Source organism: Saccharomyces mikatae (assembly GCF_947241705.1).
Source record: "Saccharomyces mikatae IFO 1815 strain IFO1815 genome assembly, chromosome: 14".
Classification (NCBI taxonomy): domain Eukaryota; kingdom Fungi; phylum Ascomycota; class Saccharomycetes; order Saccharomycetales; family Saccharomycetaceae; genus Saccharomyces; species Saccharomyces mikatae.
In genome coordinates, this window is record NC_079269.1 from 644,909 (window position 1) to 659,077 (window position 14,169).

At 40.6% G+C, this 14,169-nt stretch overlaps 8 protein-coding genes across 8 annotated transcripts; 6 read left to right on the top strand and 2 right to left on the bottom strand.

Moving 5' to 3' along the window:
- Nucleotides 1–32: 32 nt before the first annotated feature.
- On the top strand, nt 33–2,018 carry LRO1 (phospholipid:diacylglycerol acyltransferase; the record flags this gene model as incomplete). The annotated part of the gene is made up of 1 exon (XM_056225404.1): nt 33–2,018. The coding sequence occupies one exon, from the start codon at nt 33–35 to the stop codon at nt 2,016–2,018; it is 1,986 nt and encodes a 661-aa protein (XP_056079226.1).
- A 310-nt stretch (nt 2,019–2,328) lies between these two features.
- NRM1 (Nrm1p) lies at nt 2,329–3,081 on the top strand (the record flags this gene model as incomplete). The annotated part of the gene is made up of 1 exon (XM_056225405.1): nt 2,329–3,081. The coding sequence occupies one exon, from the start codon at nt 2,329–2,331 to the stop codon at nt 3,079–3,081; it is 753 nt and encodes a 250-aa protein (XP_056079227.1).
- A 303-nt stretch (nt 3,082–3,384) lies between these two features.
- On the top strand, nt 3,385–3,837 carry CSE2 (Cse2p; the record flags this gene model as incomplete). Its single annotated transcript, XM_056225406.1, has 1 exon — nt 3,385–3,837. One exon carries the CDS (start codon nt 3,385–3,387, stop codon nt 3,835–3,837), a length of 453 nt encoding a protein of 150 aa, XP_056079228.1.
- Nucleotides 3,838–3,956: 119 nt separating this feature from the next.
- On the bottom strand, nt 3,957–6,608 carry PRP2 (DEAH-box RNA-dependent ATPase PRP2; the record flags this gene model as incomplete). Its single annotated transcript, XM_056225407.1, has 1 exon — nt 3,957–6,608. One exon carries the CDS (start codon nt 6,606–6,608, stop codon nt 3,957–3,959), a length of 2,652 nt encoding a protein of 883 aa, XP_056079229.1.
- Nucleotides 6,609–7,080: 472 nt separating this feature from the next.
- On the top strand, nt 7,081–8,586 carry URK1 (uridine kinase URK1; the record flags this gene model as incomplete). Its single annotated transcript, XM_056225409.1, has 1 exon — nt 7,081–8,586. The coding sequence occupies one exon, from the start codon at nt 7,081–7,083 to the stop codon at nt 8,584–8,586; it is 1,506 nt and encodes a 501-aa protein (XP_056079230.1).
- Nucleotides 8,587–8,682: 96 nt separating this feature from the next.
- PHO91 (Pho91p) lies at nt 8,683–11,367 on the bottom strand (the record flags this gene model as incomplete). Its single annotated transcript, XM_056225410.1, has 1 exon — nt 8,683–11,367. The coding sequence occupies one exon, from the start codon at nt 11,365–11,367 to the stop codon at nt 8,683–8,685; it is 2,685 nt and encodes an 894-aa protein (XP_056079231.1).
- A 681-nt stretch (nt 11,368–12,048) lies between these two features.
- On the top strand, nt 12,049–12,681 carry SMKI14G3310 (uncharacterized protein; the record flags this gene model as incomplete). The annotated part of the gene is made up of 1 exon (XM_056225411.1): nt 12,049–12,681. One exon carries the CDS (start codon nt 12,049–12,051, stop codon nt 12,679–12,681), a length of 633 nt encoding a protein of 210 aa, XP_056079232.1.
- A 268-nt stretch (nt 12,682–12,949) lies between these two features.
- SMM1 (tRNA-dihydrouridine(20) synthase (NAD(+))) lies at nt 12,950–14,104 on the top strand (the record flags this gene model as incomplete). Its single annotated transcript, XM_056225412.1, has 1 exon — nt 12,950–14,104. One exon carries the CDS (start codon nt 12,950–12,952, stop codon nt 14,102–14,104), a length of 1,155 nt encoding a protein of 384 aa, XP_056079233.1.
- Between the last annotated feature and the right edge of the window lie 65 nt (nt 14,105–14,169).

Genomic DNA, 14,169 nt, shown 5'->3' on the forward strand with positions numbered 1-14,169 from the left:
GCCAACAGATTCGGTGGGCAGTCGAGTAGAAAATGGGCACACTATTTCGAAGAAAGGTACAGAACAAGAAGAACGATTCCGGCGAGGATGATAGAGGGAGCTCTTCTCACAACAAGCGAGAAAACAGGAATCACATTCATCATCAACAGGGATTAGGTCATAAGAGAAGAAGGGGTATAAGTGGCAGTGCAAAAAGAAAAGGTCATAATGAAGATTTGGACAAGGAAAGGGACGGAAACAGCAGAAAACGGTGGAGGGATTCCAGAAGACTTATTTTCATTCTTGGTGCGTTCTTGGGTGTGCTTTTACCATTCAGCTTTGGCGCTTATCATGTACATAATAGCAACAGCGACTTGTTTGACAGCTTTGTGAATTTTGACTCACTTAAAGTGTATTTGGATGATTGGAAAGATGTTCTTCCACAAGGTTTAAGTTCATTTATCGATGATATTCAGGCTGGCAACTACTCGACATCTTCTTTAGATGATCTCAGCGAAAGTTTTGCTGTCGGTAAACAACTGTTACGTGATCACCACATCGAAGCCAAACATCCTGTCGTGATGGTTCCTGGTGTGATTTCTACCGGAATTGAAAGCTGGGGTGTAATCGGAGACGATGAGTGTGATAGTTCTGCTCATTTTCGTAAGCGGTTGTGGGGTAGTTTTTACATGTTGAAGACAATGGTTATGGATAAAGTTTGTTGGTTGAAGCATGTAATGTTGGATCCTGAGACAGGCCTAGACCCACCGAATTTTACGCTACGCGCAGCCCAAGGTTTTGAATCCACTGATTATTTCATTGCAGGATATTGGATTTGGAATAAAGTTTTCCAAAATCTAGGAGTAATTGGCTATGAACCCAACAGGATGACTAGTGCTGCATATGATTGGAGGCTTGCTTATTTGGATCTGGAAAGACGTGATAGATATTTCACAAAGTTGAAGGAACAAATCGAACTCTTTCATCAATTGAATGGCGAAAAGGTCTGTTTGATTGGGCATTCCATGGGATCTCAAATCATCTTTTATTTTATGAAATGGGTTGAGGCTGAAGGGCCTCTTTATGGTAATGGTGGCCGTGGCTGGGTTGACAAACACATAGATTCTTTTATTAATGCTGCAGGGACGCTTCTGGGTGCTCCAAAGGCAGTCCCAGCCCTGATTAGCGGTGAAATGAAGGATACTATTCAATTGAATACGTTGGCTATGTATGGTTTAGAAAAGTTTTTCTCCAGAATTGAAAGAGTAAAAATGTTACAAACGTGGGGCGGTATACCCTCAATGCTACCGAAAGGAGAAGAAGTCATTTGGGGGGATATGAAGTCCTCCTCAGAGGATGCCTTGAATAATAACACTGATACATACGGCAATTTCATTCGTTTTGAAAGGAACACAAGCGATGTTTTCAACAAAAACTTGACGATGAAAGATGCCATTAACATGACTTTGGCAATTTCACCTGAATGGCTCCAGAAAAGGGTACATGAGCAGTACACATTTGGATACTCCAAAACTGAACAAGATTTAAGAGACAACGAGTTACACCACAAGTACTGGTCCAATCCAATGGAGGTACCACTTCCAGAAGCTCCCAATATGAAAATCTACTGTATATACGGCGTAAACAACCCAACAGAAAGGGCATATGTATACAAGGAGGAAAATGACTCATCTGCTCTAAACCTGACCATCGACTACGAAAGCAAGCAACCAGTATTCCTCACAGAGGGCGACGGGACCGTTCCACTGGTAGCGCACTCGATGTGCCACAAGTGGGCCCAGGGTGTTTCACCCTACAACCCTGCCGCCATTAATGTTACCATTGTGGAGATGAAGCATCAGCCAGATCGATTTGACATACGTGGTGGGGCAAAGAGCGCCGAACACGTAGATATTTTAGGCAGCGCGGAGTTGAACGACTACATCTTGAAAATTGCTAGTGGTCACGGTGATCTCGTTGAGCCACGCCAATTGTCTAACTTAAGCCAGTGGGTCTCCCAAATGCCTTTCCCAATGTAAATAAAACAACGTTGATTCACTATCCATCCATCTGTAATTTAAAGAGCGAAAAAAAAAGGCGCGTCGACGCGACGCGCCTTATTGGGCAAGAAAATAAACAAAAGAACAAAAACAAAAACAAAAAAAGACGAGAAAACAAACGAAAAAACAAACGACGGTAGATAGAGGAGAAGGTTTTTGACAGGTTTGTGTAATTGGTTATTTGCTTTTATAGATTATATATACACAAACTTAAAACATTATTTTCTACCTAGGCTGCACAGAGAGTCAATTGCAGCAGTTACGTACGCATAGAGCAAGAACACCATTCATGTCCATTATGAAGCAGAGGCTACCACTGGGAGAGTTTTCCAGCTCAAAGATTAACAAGCTGGCAATTGCCAACATCGCAGACGCCAGTGAGCCTAGGAGCCGTGGAGAAAACAATATCGGGGCCGTGTGTCTGCCCTCTATCAAGAGTTTAATGGTTAGCCCCGAAGTATACGAGAATACGAAGAGCCTGCCTGTTCCCTTAATAAGAAGTGGTGGCGGAGGTGTGGCTTGCACCAGTAAGTCGTCATGCCAGGATAATGTTCGCAAAGAGAAAATATCTAGAGATTATTCAGAGCTTTCCAAGAAGTTACAGATTCGTCTACAGTTTGCTTATTATAAGTACAAAACTAAACAGACAAACAAAAATTTTACAGATTTGAAGTTGAAGCATAGCATTACAAGGCCCTCCAAGGTCGCCACTCGCACTAAGTCAGAGCCGTTAACGAAAAGAAGGAAACTGGTGCTATCTCAGGGCCATTATAAGACTCCTGCGAAGTCTAAGATCAAAACTCCGTCTTCCATTTATGGTTCTCATGGTGACACATCTTCTTTTACATGTTTCCACAATGAAGGCGAAAGTTTAACTATTACCGCGAACATGGACATCACCGATACCACTACGCCAATACGCAACAATATAAATATAAAGCATTCGAACAGTCATAATCGCACACTGTATCAGAAACAAGAAACACCTACAAGCATCAAGGCTGCTAAATCCTTAATACATCTCTTTACAAGTAACCAGTAGTCACACTCCAAACATTCTTTCCTCTTTCTTTCTTCGTTCCCTGTTATGTATATAATAATATTATTACTTTCGTATATCTTCCACATTCTTTTCCACTTTCGCTTTAGTTCTGTATGTATAATTAGATAGAATAACATAAAAATGTTGATTTATAGTCTCTTATCTCACTATCTGTTATAAAGATTCATGATTATTAGAAAGTACAGGAGGAAAAAAAAATGAAGTGAAAAAAAAAAAGAACTGTCCCACTATTTACCAAAGGAAACAGAATCATATAAAGAAGTTGAACAGAACAATACGCACATGAGTCTTCAAAACAACGTTTTAAACCAAATACACCAGGTTTTACTACCCACTGCGCCCACTCTTGATAAACCTAACACCGATGAAATAAAAGATGAATCTTCCTCGGTGGAAAATACAGATGGAAGAAACCACCTCACTAATCAACCACAGCCCAACAATCTGAGTGCTCCTTCCACCAATTCTAATGGTGAATTCATACCGCATATTTTTTATTCGCTACATCAAATAAGGAAAGACCCAAATAATCTTTCAAATCAATTGGAAACCTCAACAGGTTCTATTAGGCATCGCTTGAAACTTTGTAAATCTTTGATATCGGATAACGAAGACACCAAAAACCTATTGAGCAAAACTCCATCAGAGTGGCGGGATATCATTCATCAACGCGAACAAGAATTGCAAATCAAGAGAGATGTTCTGGATGACCTTTATCATAAATTACAACGATAATATATATGGTGTCTATCTTTTCTCTATGTATGCGCATATACCATATCCTTCAGACATGCATGTAAAATGGTGCCTGTGTTTCCCTAGCTATAAGATATATATGTAAGTTAAGAAAACACTCATTTTCTCCCCATATTTATTTTATCCCCGATTAAACCTTTAAAGATTTGCGGAACCATCTCTATCAACCATTCTTCCTTGGAGATAGCTAGACAGTCCCTGATGAATTCCTTCGATGTTAACATTAGTTGCTGATAAAGCACATATTTACTCGGTCTCTGTGCCTTTTCCTTATAATTAGAGAAAAGTATGCTAGAAGGATGAACGTTGACGTTCAGTCCGCCTGATGATTTACCCATGGTGTGGTATCCGGTAGATCCCAACTGCACAATATTCATTGGAAACCCACTGATGAAGCATCGGACTATCCTTCCATTTATGTAGCCTGCCGCATTACTTACTTTCATTCTGGCTTGGTCGTTCTTTTCCACTAAACCAACCTTTTCACTACATCTGAATAGTTGGTTTCTGATATTCCTTACCCTCACCATTGTTTTAAATTGGATTTTATGGTCTTGGCACCAACTTCTGGAGAATTTGGAAGTTCTCCATTGGTTGAAAATTTCTAGATACAGTATATGATCGCTTTCTACTTCACTTATTATACTTGCCGCAGCATCCCTTTTTTGACCAATAAATAATGAAGATGTTTCATGTAACATTGAAACTATGGTCAAACACTCCTCTAATACTCCTTGACATTTTTCGTGCGTAGCAGCTGTATAGAGTACTTTTGCGAATTCAGGTTCACAAGGAAACTCGCACATCATTTTACCTAGGCGAGTGATTGCCCCTTTGCTATTTAAAGCACCCAAAATGTATAAATTTTCCAAAGACTTCCGTAATGTGGGAATGCTTGGCTTATCCATTAAAGGAAATTTTATCAAGTCAGTGACACCAAGCGATAATAATAGTAACACTGTATTAGAAAGGTTTGTTCTAGCAATCTCAGGTTTGGGCATGAGTTCTAATTCGTGCGAATATGACCATTTGGTAAAAATTCTGAAACATTTTCCCGGTCCAACACGACCGGCCCTACCTGCACGCTGATCAACTGAAGCTCTTGAGCATGGTACGGTCAAAAGTTGGCTCATTCCAGTCGAAGGTATGTACGAATTTTCCTTAACAAACCCAGGATCAATGACGTACTTAATACCATCAATAGTTAGCGAGGTTTCTGCAATATTGGTAGCCAACACAACTTTTCTGGTGTTTTCTGGTGTTTTCTGGAAGATTTTCAATTGTTGTTCTTGAGGCAAATTCGCATATATAGGTGTTATAAGCATTTGTCTTGTTCGGGAACCCAACTTAGACATAATTTCCTCCAGCTTAACTTTTGTCCTTTCAATTTCTTCTTGTCCCGTTAAAAACACTAGAATATCTCCCGGTAAAGCCTGCGTAGTGTGAATTTGAAAAATTGTTGTTATGGCAGCATGAATATAGTTTGCCTCCGGCTGCAACGTGTAGTGAATATCTACAGGGTACCTTCTCCCAGGAACGTTGAAAATGGGACAATCATCAAAAAACTCCGAAAACTTTTTTGCATTCATTGTTGCTGATGATATTAGTAGTTTTAGGGTAGGTCTTTGCGGCAAAATCTCTTTCAGTAAGCCTATCAAAATATCTGTAGCCAAGGTTCTTTCATGGGCTTCATCAATCATGATACAAGAATATCTGCTTAACTTGGAATCTGCAAGAAATTCTCTCAGTAGCATACCATCTGTCATATACTTCAGAATCGTCTTATTTGGTGTTGTTTTATCTTCGAAACGAATTTGATAACCCACTTCCTTACCAAGCACAACATTCATCTCATCTGCAACTCTTGCCGCAACAGAGGTAGCAGCCACACGACGCGGTTGTGTTATGGCAATTTGGAATTCGCCCTGATTGGTGTAGCCATCTTCCACCAAGTACTGAGGCAACTGTGTAGTCTTACCTGAACCAGTTTCACCCATTATAATTAAGACTTGATGCTTTTTGATCTCTTGAAGTAGCTCATCTCTATATTGGTGCACGGGCAAAAGTTTTCTACTTTCTTGTATAGTCAATATACGCGTTTCTTCAGTTTTTAAAGCCTCTTCTAGTCGTGTTTCATATTGAAGTTTCTCTTCAGGTAGCAAATCGCCGTCATCATTAGTATAATCGATCATTGCATCAGTATCGAAAACATAATCGTACTTTTCAGATCCTTCCACTACAATATCGTCAGGATGGTCGTTTTTTTTAGCCATCGCATTTCGCAGTTGTTGTTCCTCCCACATATGCTGCCTGTTTACTTTATTTCTTTCTTTAACATTCCTTTGATTAAGAATAACCTCAGCCTTGGAACTTGTACACGGTTCCACATTCGAAGTGCTATAAGATGTGTCCTTAGCTTCATTTTCAGGAACACATGATAAATTATTGCTCGAAGTAAGCTGACCACTTGGCCAAGTTTGTCCATGGTTCTTAATTATTCTTTTCTCTGGTTCGAGTAGTTCTTCTTTGAGATCACCACTCACTGAACAGTGCTTAGTAAAGGAAAAAGTTCTATTTGGGTCATAGCGTGACCTTTTTGGCTCTAGGTGGAAGTCATTACTTTTAACGTCTTGGTCCTCTTCCCAATTCACGGAAGATGGCTCGGTACTTGTTGTGCCTTCATCTTTTTTAGTAACTTCAAAAGTTCTTTTCGCTCTACGTTTGCCAGTTTCAGATAAAGAATTTGACATGTTCTGTTACTGATGCTTTTTACACTATAAAAGCTATCTATACAACTGTAATAACTGTACATTCTGATAATATGAAGTTTATACTCTTTCCAACAGTGTCCGGGTAACCAAATCATCTTCCCTTCTTTCTCCCTCTACTATTAAGTTGTATGAACTAGTACTACTTTGACCTCATTTAGGATAAGAAACAGAACGAAAATGTAAATTTTTTATTTGTTTCTTAATCTCAAGTTTAGCCTTTTATTGTTTCAATTTTCTCTATTGTTTTAATACACATCGATTTTTCCAAGCCGATGAGGCTCGAGATGGAAAAAAAGAAAAAAGTGAAAAAGTTAGATAGGTAAGGTAAGATTTATGAAGTTCTATTTTCGTGAGGCTTTGGGCCTTGCATAAATTTTTTTTGTCTGTTTACATGCAGTCTTTTTGATAAATTTTATATCATTATATTTTCCTTGGATACAACTTGTTCATTATGTCTCATCGTATTGCACCCTCAAAAGAACGATCCTCATCATTTATTTCAATTCAAGACAGTGAAACAAAAGACGCATTGAGTTCTGATGTTGTTATGGATGGCAAAACGGATATCAAGAAGAAAGAGGGGAAGAGCTCTCGGTATATACCCCCATGGACAACTCCTTATATCATTGGTATAGGTGGCGCTTCAGGTTCAGGCAAGACAAGTGTCGCTGCCAAAATCGTGTCATCGATTAATGTTCCCTGGACAGTATTGGTATCTTTGGATAACTTCTACAAACCATTAGGCCCAGAGGACAGAACTAGAGCCTTCAAAAACGAGTACGATTTTGATGAGCCAAATGCCATAAATTTAGATCTGGCATACGAATGCATTTTGAATTTAAGGGAAGGTAAGAGGACAAATATCCCAGTTTATAGCTTCGTTCACCACAATAGAGTTCCCGATAAAAATATTGTCATATATGGGGCCAGTGTAGTAGTGATTGAGGGAATTTATGCCCTTTACGATTCTCGATTGCTGGATCTGATGGATTTGAAGATTTATGTTGATGCCGATTTAGATGTCTGCTTAGCAAGAAGATTATCTAGGGATATAGTTTCGAGAGGGAGAGATTTGGATGGTTGTATTCAACAGTGGGAGAAATTTGTGAAACCTAATGCAGTAAAGTTCGTGAAACCAACAATGAAAAATGCAGATGCTATCATTCCATCCATGAGTGATAACGGTGCGGCAGTGAATTTAATTATTAATCACATTAAGTCAAAACTGGAGCTGAAATCAGACGAGCACTTAAGAGAGCTGATAATGCTGGGCTCTTCTCATTCCCAAAATATGCTTGATCGTAACATGATCCATGAATTACCGCGCACAAACCAAGTTCTTTCATTACATACCATGCTTCTAAACAAAAACTTAAATTGCGCAGACTTTATTTTCTACTTCGACAGATTAGCAACAATTTTATTGTCGTGGGCACTCGACGACATTCCTCTAACACACACAAATATCGCAACTCCTAGTGGACATACCGTGGAAAATGTTATTACTTGTCAGTTTGATCAAGTAACTGCTGTAAATATTATACGATCAGGAGATTGTTTCATGAAGTCATTGAGAAAAACGATTCCTAATATTACAATTGGGAAATTGTTGATTCAATCCGATTCACAAACTGGAGAACCACAACTGCATTGTGAATTCTTACCCCCAAACATAGACAAATTTGGCAAGGTGTTCTTAATGGAGGGTCAAATTATTAGTGGTGCAGCCATGATCATGGCCATCCAGGTACTTTTAGATCATGGTATTGGCTTAGAGAAAATTAGCGTAGTAGTATATTTGGCTACCGAGGTTGGCATTAGACGTATACTAAATGCTTTTGATAACAAAGTCAACATTTTTGCTGGTATGATCATTACGAGGGAAATGTTACAAAATCATCAATATAAATGGGCATTGACCAGATTTCTTGATTCGAAGTATTTTGGCTGTGATTGAGAATAAGTAGAGGCAAAAAGTAAACACGATTAAATAATAGTTCACATATACATACACACTATATTCAATAATTTTTTATTCTCTCTATGAAAAGTTTTAAAATCCCATTAATTTCAATAATCCATAGCCTACCGTAACAATGGTTGCATAACTTAATAAACTGGCTGGTACCCCTCTTGTGATAAATGTACCCACGGTCAAATACCTATCACCAACTTCGTCGATCATTGAAATTGCGGTTACGTTGGGGAAACCAGAGGTCGGAAGACCCATAGCACTGGAACATAAAAGGGCGGCTATAACGATCAGCAGTCTAGAATGATCACCTGAAGGTAGATTAGAACCGATCTCGCTCATTAACGGGACGATAATCATTGCTGCAACAGTATGAGAGACAAAAGTTGCCATTATAAGAATTACAAGACCAAAAATCAACACAATGATAAAGATTGGTTCATCCTCGACTTGTGCCTTAATTAGCTGTGCCATAGTAGACAACAAGCCAGATGAACTTACCGCTTTACCGAGGGTGGTACCCCCCATGGCCAAAACAACGATGGTCCACATAAAATTATTGAAATCATCTGACGTTAAAAGCCCCGTGCCAAAGAAGACTATAATGGGTATAATAGATATAATGCCCATTTCACCAAATATACCGGAAATTTGGTTTGAAAGGCACCAAAGAATAATTGTTATAATACAAACTAAAGTGACAAACCATTGTTTCAAAGTAAATGGATCACGGGATGGATGCAGTTGCAAAATTTTCACATTTGGTTCAGGAGGGAAAGTTATGATCAATAGGACCCAGATTGCCATGATACAAATAAAGCACACGGGTAGCGCAATCATAAACCATTCGGCCCAAGATGGTGAAGGATCCATTATACCAATAGAGAAAATATTCTGAGGAGAAGCAATGGGGGAAGACATACCTCCGATGTTGGAAGCGAGAGCGATACCTAGAATTAGAGCTTTGGCATAGGAACAATTTCTTGGTAGTGTTCTGAGTAAAGGTTGGACGATGGAATAACAAAGGACGGGAGCAGCAACATTAGATACCCACATGGAGACGAAGAGAGCTACAAACATATTTGTTAGGAGAATGAAATGTGGGTTTGTACCGGCAGAAGCCAAAATATGGGTGGAAAGGACTTTAGCAATATTGTACTTCGACAAGGCAGCGGCCAAAGTAAACCCGCCTAACAAAAGCATAATGACACTGGACCACATAGTTGACAAAATGAATTGAGAAGAATCACGGGGAGACATTGGTTGAGCGGTGACTGGATCCTTGATGACTGGGAAAACGACAATGAGCAGAGGAATCATCAAAGATGTCACGAAAAGGGGGATTGTCTCAGTGGCCCATAGTAGAGAGGCATATATCAAAATGGCGAAACAGTTTCTTTGTAAGGAATCCTTGGCGAATGGCGTCAAATTAAAAGTTAGTAATGCAATGAAGCAGAAGGTGATTAGTAAAAACTTCAAAAAAGAAGTTCGGTTTATAATGAATAGGGCCCATTGCTTGGGTGGTAAATGCATGAGTTCACTGAAAGTTAAGGAATCCGATGATGGAGCAATGGTACCGGCATTGCCACTTGACATTGCCATGGATTCGGAGATATTGCCATTGGGATGCAACTGATTGGAACTCAACTTCAAGTATTTTTTATTGTCGGTCTTTGCAGATTGGTACTTTCTTTCCAAATTCATCATATCCTTCCAAACAGTGTTCCTTTCCCACACGACATGATCTCTCAAATGGGAGGATAGTTCACGTTCAGCGTCCTGGAAATCGAGAATTTCTTGCCTGTTACCATCTTCAACTTCCTCGTTATTGCTGCTGCTTCCGTCATTATTGATCCGGTCTGCATCAAGATTAAACGTATTGGATGCTCTGCGGGTGCCCTTGTTCAAGCTGGCATAAGTGAGAATGGTCTCGGTTATGTGATGCTGGATTCTGTTTATTGTAGCGGGGTTGAAGACATGTGAATGAAATTTGATATAGTTCAAATAGTTCTGTTTCAAGTTTGTGTTCAAAGACTTGTCAAATTTCTTGCAGATCTTGGAGAACCCGGTCTGATTCAACTCGATAAAGTCCTTCAACTCGGATAACTGAGTGTAAATAGATATCAATCTTTTTTTTAAAGACAACCTATGCTGGGTAAGGGGAGAAAGGTATACCGAGTTAGTGTTGGAAACTGACATTGAAGTCGAGACCAAGTTTTGCATTGAATTACCATTATTAGTGGTGTTCGAAACTTGCGTATGGATGACCGGTGCTGAGTCAATCGACATGTCCGTTAAAGAAGGGTTTGAATCCGTGGAGGAAACACTGCTAAACCTTCTTTGGCGTTGTTGTGACTTAGACTTCCTATTTCTAGCCACACTTTGCGATTGCTGCTGTTGCTGCTGGTTAAACAATTGGCTGGCCTTGTTCATATTCTCTAGTTCCGCGACATCGTCCTTCAATTCGTTGTAGTTAGCGATAAGACCTGTTTCTTGAGATATATAAAATTTATCAATTTTTCTCAATTCTTGATTCAAGGCAGCAACAAATTTAGAAATGTAAAATTGATCATCTGGAGAAGCGTCTGCTAATAGCGGCAAATTCTCATCATCCGCCTCGTGTGACTGCACACCGTGGTGTTTGTTGTTACTGTACAGCTTATCCTTTTGCAAAGAATAGATGAGTTTCTTCAACTGCGAATACGCCAGATACTTGGTAGACCATTCCGGTACAGAATTGAACTGCAACGAATGCGAGAACTTCATTTTGGCCTTGAAGTTAGCGTGCCTCCTTTAAAGCTTTTTTTTTTATCTGTCTAACTAAAAAAGAAAGCAAGCTACTCTCACTGAAATATAAAGCGGCATTTTCCTTATTTACTTATCAATTTCTTACATGCAAGATATACTACTCGTTTTTCTTTTTTCCATACTGTTTATGGAATATTCGTCATCAAAGATACATCGTCACGTGAGTGTTAAATATAAATGGTTACCCGCACCACAACACTTCAAAGAAGGGTAACTGATACATGCTTCTTCCCCACCAGAATTTCCGTTTTCTGACATCACCCGCCCCTCCCCCACGTCGGAGTGACATCAGGCGGATTAACCCACCTAGACACCGCGCTCAGAGTCACAATGGGAGTTCCAGCCCCTCTACCCCTTACCTTCCGCCACCCCTCATTTCGGATCAGAAACAAAATATCACAAGGCCTTCGTTGAAACAGTAGCCTTCGACTCCTCGATACTGCTGTGATTTCTTTTTCCGGCGATTTAAGCTTTTTTGGCTTTCTCGAATCCGTTCAGTGCAAACCACACACATACGAACACATGGGTGTGTATAGACATATATATACATGTATACACTGGGTACACAGATCACAGATCATAGATCTACAATATTTCAGAATCTATTTCTTTCCCAAACAGCTACTTCCCAAACGCGCCATGACCTCCACCGATATCAAGCCTTGTGCCGTAAATATTCCTGTTTCCGCTCACATCACCTTCCACTACAAGTCGACCGCGGACAGAGGCAGCAGCAGCAGCAGCTGCTGCTGCTCCTCTGCTGCTTCTAACGACTGTTCCCCCAGAGGTAGTTCTGTCGGTTTGCCGCCCGCTCTCTCGACAGACAACGAAATCATCGAGACGGTGCTTAACGTTTCCGCACCCGTTGCAGCAGACCCTACACCGTTCTTCCCTTACAAGAGCAATTACACAGCTGTCTCGTGTTTGACTTCTGATCCAGCCTCACCGTCTCCACTGCACTCTTCTAGGCGTAACTCTGTGTTGGCGACAAACGACTTCCACCAGTGCGCACATCACAAAAACTTCCAAAGACGAGCCAGTGAACCACAACTGCCCTCGTTCGATAATCGCTCGTCGTCCGAGATGAAAAGGTCCATCTCGTATGCCCAGCACAGCATGATGTTTCCAATCAGTGATCAAGCGGAGCCGCAAACATCCGTGTCTCCAAACAGTGACTCAGATCCGTCTTGTCCTTGCAACAGACACCATCATAGAAGAAACTCTGTGGCCGTCAAATTTGACAAGCCATTATATAAAAGACTAGAGCCATAAGATCCATCCCACGCAGCATATTTTTATCCCGCTTCCATACATATACTATACACATATTTTGTTCACTGCGTCACACGCAGTCACGTACGTCTCCGTCATTATATATACATATTCATTACAAAGATCAATAGTGCATTCTTTGCCGCTTTCCGTTCTCAACGCGCTTTACTCATCGCTTCACTTGAAGAAAATTGAAACCAGTTTTGAAAAACTTTTGCAATTTCGTCCATTTAAACCACACCAAAAACCAAACCGTCACGCAGAGACCATGGTTATGTATGCCGGGAAACTGGTCCTAGCGCCAATGGTAAGAGCTGGCGAACTACCCACGAGATTGATGGCGCTTTCTCACGGCGCAGATCTGGTCTGGTCGCCAGAAATCATCGACAAAAAACTAATCCAGTGCATTAGGAAAGAAAATACGGCACTGCAAACAGTTGACTACGTCGTACCATCAAAGGTTCAAGCAAGACCAGAAACGCTTGTCTTCAGAACATACCCGAAACTGGAATCGTCCAAGTTAATCTTCCAGATCGGGTCAGCGTCTCCGGACCTGGCCACACAGGCTGCTTTGAAAGTAATCAACGACGTCAACGGCATAGACATCAACGCAGGTTGCCCTAAACACTTCTCTGTACACTCAGGCATGGGTTCAGCTCTCTTGCGCACCCCTGACACACTGTGTCTCATCTTGAAAGAACTGGTTAAGAACGTGGGTAACCCTCACAGCAAACCTATCAGCGTGAAAATAAGGCTCCTGGACACTAAAGAAGACACTTTGCAACTCGTCACACGTCTGTGTGCCACGGGAATCACCAATTTGACAGTGCACTGCAGGAAAACAGAAATGAGAAACAGAGAACAACCCATCACGGATTACATTGCAGAGATCTACGAAATATGTCGGGCAAATAAAGTGTCATTGATAGTGAACGGCGCTATCCGCAACCGTTCTCATTTTCACGACTTGCAAACCAACCATTGGAAAAACACCCACATTGGTGGAATGATCGCAGAATGTGCTGAACGGGACCCTACCGTTTTTGATTGCACCACCAATCTGTCAGAGGATGGGCTACCTTGGGTCACCACTTGCCGCGAGTTCGTTCAGTGGGCGACCAAATTCGATAATCACGTCGGTAATACAAAATACATGCTGACAAGGATTGTCCCCGGAAAATCAAAGTTCTTTCAGTATTTTGCCCATTGCAAAAGCTCGGAAGAAATTAACTTCGTACTGACGCAATTAAACAAAGATGGCAGCGCCCAGACAGATCCTTCAGAGTACTTGCAAAACTGTAGGGCACAAGAAAAAGCTCTGAAGAATGCCAACACCAATACCAAACAAAAAAGGAAACAGACCGATCATACGGGCTGTGACGCTAAAAAGCAAAAAGTATTGCCTCCTCCTGCAGATGTATAATATATTCTAAGAAGAAAACGGATCTTTAAGGAAAAAGTGCGTATATGTGTATATATTTATACATT